This window comes from Corvus brachyrhynchos, unplaced genomic scaffold, assembly GCF_000691975.1.
Source record: "Corvus brachyrhynchos isolate BGI_N302 unplaced genomic scaffold, ASM69197v1 scaffold48, whole genome shotgun sequence".
Classification (NCBI taxonomy): Eukaryota; Metazoa; Chordata; class Aves; order Passeriformes; family Corvidae; genus Corvus; species Corvus brachyrhynchos.
In genome coordinates, this window is record NW_008240027.1 from 3,495,913 (window position 1) to 3,501,579 (window position 5,667).

General features: G+C 39.5%; 1 protein-coding gene across 1 annotated transcript in view; it reads right to left on the bottom strand.

The window, feature by feature from the left end:
- The window catches only part of MAST2 (microtubule associated serine/threonine kinase 2), a 168,293-nt gene extending 167,237 nt beyond the window's left edge, over positions 1-1,056 (bottom strand). The window contains exon 1 of the mRNA XM_017743446.1: positions 874-1,056. Within this exon, the coding sequence (XP_017598935.1) occupies positions 874-1,018 (145 nt within the window). The 5' untranslated portion in view covers positions 1,019-1,056. The remainder of the gene's footprint in view (positions 1-873) is intronic.
- Positions 1,057-5,667: the final 4,611 nt, after the last annotated feature.

Consider the following 5,667-nt stretch of genomic DNA (forward strand, 5'->3'; position numbering starts at 1 on the left):
CTCCCACCTGAGAATTTTGAACTCTTCTAGTTCTTGCACTAACATGCAAATAGGCAAACAGCCTAATTTGGGAGGAAATGGGCTGCAACTCAACTCTACAGAATAACAGTGGCATTCAGGCATATCAGCTCTTTCATTCTAGACTGATCATGCAGCTCTCTGTGCTCTATTCCAGCACCACAGACTTTGATATCAGCTTTGAACAGTTGTGAAACCATCCCCTAGCCCACTAGCAAAGTCTTTGAAAAAAAAGAAAACTACTGAACTTGGTTCAATTTTGGCTAATTACTTGCCTATGCTCGCTCCATGGTTCTACAGCTGACAAACTGAATTCTATTACAGGGTTGAATATTGTTTTCACAAGAAAAAACAAATTTTACACAAACTGAAAAAACCATCAAGTTAGTAAGCAAGATTTTTACTTTGAATCACAATTGCCTACAGCTCTTTTGAAGACAAAAAGAAACTAAACAGGAATTCAAACATGATATAAAAAGTCAGCTTCCCAGTAAGAAACAATAGGGCAAAGTGGGCAAGCTTACATTCAGTGATGATGTTGGAAGGGGGAAGAATGCATCAATGTGCCACCTAAAGTTCCACCATTCCATTTTTTTAACTTTACATATTAAATCTTAGCTTCTAACTTTCCATTCTGGACAACATACAAAATTCCCCTCTTAATCCAGGCTTTTTCACTCTTTTCTACTAATATCTCTTTTTGCACCTTTCTCTTACATAACATTTTGCATGCCCTGCCAACAAGAAGTCACCTTACCAGTGACTTACCAGTGTTTTTTATAACAACTGTTATGCCAACAATGCTGCATCTTTAATACTCCTGAAGTGTCATATTATCTTTACAAAATGGCATACCTGACAAAGAACTTGCCAAGCTACCTCTTCGTAGCTTGCAGTCATCTTGACTTAGCTGACGGTGGAGCTTGGTTTTCCCAGCAGATGAAAAGATGTCAGGATTGCTGAGTTTCCTGCAACGCAGCGGAGTGGACTCCGTTATCATCTCCTGGAGAAAGAAAAACAAGTGGAAGTTTGTTAATGACAGCCAAGTATCCTCGTCTGAAACACGCAATCTCCAAAGCATAAAGGAGACCGCTCAAAAAACCACAAAGAAACAGCCCCCACCACCCACCCCACTTCCCCCACAAAAAAAGAACCAAAACAACACCACTTAACGTTGTAGATCCCCCTCTTTGGTGCCCCATAGCTGCACAGAAAGCACATCACAAGGTCCCAGTCAACTATGGTCCTTGAACACCACTGCTGTACGAAATACCATTAATAATAGTCAGAAAAATGCAAATATGCTACAGCAGCTTTTTTCTCTTACAGTATGTAGGAGAAAAGGGTACTGAAAAAACAGGCTCAGCTTTGATTAAAGCTATTTCCTGCTAAAGCACAAGTACTTTCTCCAGTCTTCTTCAATCTTTATTCCATCCAGTCTGTGAGTAATATACCTATAAAGAAACTGTTGCAATGTCTATTGCAACCCAAAACTCCTATTATAAGTTACAGCTCTACAAAGACCATATGCACAACTAAATAATAATTAGGATAACAATCAGCCTTTGTGTCATGTCTTTGTTATTACTACAAACAAAATTAGACATGTATGTCAGAAACACTCCCACACATGTGAATTCCTTTCACAGCATACAGCAAAATTTCAGTCAAAATAGCATAGGCAGAGCAGTGTCAAGCACAGCCACAGTGCTTTCCTCGTGCTTTTCATTGTTCTGGAGGTGTCAAACTCTCATTCCACACCCAAAGAAGAACAATGAGCTTTGCTATCAGACACAGATTTGAAGACGTGACACTTTCCATTACAGCCCATAGAGATGAACTGCTCGAGTTCTCCCTTCTCTGCAGTGTGAAACATTCCACTTGTTTTAATGGACTCCTCCATTTGATTTCAAATGCCTCTCAAGTGCCTGTACAGCACTTCAAGCCATGCTTATCCTCATAAAAATCTCATCTGAGGCAGAAAATAAGCTTTCCCTGCATGATACATTACCACACAATTTAACATAGTTTTGAATTATGTTTCAATCAAAAACTAGTTTACTAGTTATGGTTTTTAATTAAAATTTGCAGATTCTAGTCAAAATCTATTTCTAAAGTCATTAATTCAAATCTATTCAGTCTACAGTGTTATGCCTCAAACTGTCAAATCCAGACCAGGACTACACACTTTAAAAACCTCAAGGGGAAAGGAGGGGAGGGGAAGGAGATGAATAAAGTGGTTTTACACAGGAAAAAAAACTGATTTGGGATTTGAAATAGAATTCTCATTTAGCTCTGAGTCACTCATTCTCAACCTTTCTTAGACCCCATCTCCTTCTAATCATGAAATGTTTTGGCACCTCATAATACTGAAGAACTTTGTTATTGTTTGAGGGACAGCAATGCTTTGCTCCACATCAGCTTCAGCAGTGCACCTTTCCCAGGCTGCTCTGGATACATTTTCTTCTCTGGTTCTGGTCAGACTTTCAGTCGCCAGTGTCTAAACCAGATCACGAGAGACACCTGGGTACCAGAGCAGGTCAGTTCACTTGCCCAGTTTACCACACAGCTGCAAACAGTTGTGTTGGTGCAAGAGTGGGGAGAGGATCAAAAACAAATGACCTGGGGTAGAGAAAACTGCTCGAGCTGAAAAACTCTTTTAACCTTATGGTTCCTCATACACATCTTTGAGCAAAGAGCATCACATTTTCATTTGTCTCTGACCTTCCCCACAAAGGTACTTTATTTCCAGCAGCCTACACTTCTGCTTTTCTGTCATTTGGAGAGCTGAAAAGGCACCTACCTGTCTTTCTCTTTGTACTTGGGAGTAAGCTAAATAATATTAAATTGCAGCATTAGCAGTCCCCCAGCACAGGGGACTCTAAAAGCTGCAGAGGCCAATGGCAGAGAGTCTTTGCTGCTTCTGTTCAGGATGGCAGAACATGGTTACATCCGTGTATATGACTGTAAGTAGACACACAGAAACATGCACACACTTTTATTAAGGCCTGTCCTAAATACCTATAATGTCTGAAATCTGGCACATTTACCACCCGTGACAGTCTGAAATTACCACACCTCAAAAAAAGAAAAGAACTCATGAACATGGGCACTCCAGGTTACAAACAAATGACTTAAGAACCTCATCCAGCCTACCCTCTCACACTCCTTTATGTTTCAATTCCAAATGTTCCCAGCATCCTTCAGTATGCAGCTACTTCCCTGAAACTAGTCATGTGTTGAAAGGCCCCGTGCACATCATCAGCAGTTAAAATTACAATGTCAAAGACTAACTTGAAGGGAAGTGTTCTGACTGGGACTTCTTTGTTCAAAGTTTTGGGGGTGTTTGTTGGTGTTTTGGAGGTTTCATTTGTTTTGCTGTTTTGGTTTTTCCCCTGCAGGTGTATATTCACTTCCCCTTCAACACACACACAAACACACACAAATACACCTCTCAGCAGTCCTTCTCAGTGAACTGCAACCAAATAAGAACATTCATTCACTTGACACCAGGTAAAGAAAGGCAAGTCAGAAACAAAAGTACTCTAAGTCATGTTACAAGCAATTTCTGTATTTCACACCTCTCTTTCTCCACACAATATATAAATATTCACATACCCCTACCAGGCAAAGAATCTGCCCACTTCCCTACCCCTCCCCTTTTCCCTCTATGCACAGTCTCCTTTTATTGGCAAAAATAATTACAAATCCTTAATGTGTCTTCTTGAGTTACAGTACACAAGTCTTGTAGATCTGATAATATCTAAATCAAAAGTTCTCCAGATGAAGGGCAAACCTACTCCTACCACAGTATCTGATCTGCTACAACACCTGCCTACACACACCTTTGAGGTCAGCCCAATGGCATAAGCTACTTCTCAAAAAGCCATTCCATATGACAGCTGTCCCCAGGTTCAGCTTTCCACCAGGACTTCTACCACAGAGATAAGAAAGGAATAGTAGAAAGGTAAAAACAGCTTCCCACACACTCCAAAGAATCCAAGCTGTCTTCTAGACAAGATAGATTTGGTACATATTACATATAGAAAAATCTTCATGAGCCCTTTTTTTGTTAAGCACATTAAACACTTGGGCAATATTCAGAAGACTATATAGGTGTTAAATGTCTGGAAGAAAGGGTCTCCAATCACATTCTGCAGGTTTATATACTGTTTAACTTTTAAAACAGGTATTAAAAGAGTAAAAGAAAAAAAAAGTGACTGTTCTGAGACAGCCTACTATGTTTTAAAAAATGCTAAGTGCAACACAGCCAGTTTAAAATTTCATTTTCTAAAAGCTGTGCCCATATTGTGTCAGCAAACAATGAAGAGGGAAAGTTTTAGCTTGACAACAATAGAGCTGTCTTTCATAAGACGGCAATTTACTTCACTCATCCATCAAAACCCTGCTTTGATACTGCAGATCACAGATGAACTGAATGGAAATAGCAGTAGATTACATTACCACTCTTAAACAAGGAAGGAAAAAAACCTAGAGGAAGAGATCTTTCCCTGTCCTTGCCCCAAAGCAATGCATACAAAGAACACAAAAATCTTACACAACATTCCAAATTAATGAATAAAGAAACTTTTTGCAGCAATAGAGCAAAATTTTGCTTACATGCTTTCAAACTACTAAATTAATCTATCAGAGCAAGTGGTTGAAGAATATATTACATAGAACAAACTGCCATAATTTCAAGGACTCCGCTTCCACTTTTCAAAAGAAAAAATTTTTACAACTCTAGAGATGAAAGCATTAGTAAGCACTTAACACTTTGCTCACACCGTGTGAAAAGAACTGTGAGCCTCTCTCCATTCATTTCTTTTCAAATGTGATAAAGAACTTAATTTACTTTGGGCTTGTGGCTTTTGCCACAAGCTAAAAATCAGGTTCAAACAGCCAGCTGATTCCTGCAAAGCTTAGGGCTCAAGATGAAAGCGTCACATAATCTTGATTTGCTAGGCAAAGATTATTGATGTCAGTCCCTACAAAAGTACACAAAAGTTTGCTCACGTAACTTGAAATAGCAGGATATGAAGAAGAATGGCCAAAGCTTTTCTTGACTATCAAGAGGCTCTGCATTTCGCAGCTCAGTCACTTACCACACTTGCACAGAAAAAGCATTAAAACAGTTCTGATACTGGAATAACACACAAGTCAGTTCCTCTTGCCTGAAATCTCACATCAGGGTTATCACACTCAGCTAGATTGTGACGGGAGCTGCAGATAAAAGACAAGAAGCTAAATGCGCTTCTCAATTTGCCTGATCACACTAATATCCCCTGTTAAAATCGTGATCTGGTGATTTCAGAATACAGCTACAAGGAACCTTCTCAGTCATCCTCTCCATTCCATTGCACAGGAAAAGTTCCAAGCAATTAAAGCAGGAAATAAAAAAACAAGCACATAAACCACTGCAAGGATTTTCAGCTCTTTTGTTTCCCCATTGTTCATGTAATAGTGCTGCAAGAGAGCAGCACAGCACAGGTCTTTAATCTACAAAAGGCAGGTGAATACTGCAAATGTGGATTCATGTTTTCCTTGGACAGCCAGGTGAAGCATCACACAGTCAATGAGACTGACACATCAGCATCAGACCAAAGCTGGGATAAAACTTCTTAAGCCCTGTTTTTATGGCCTACATTT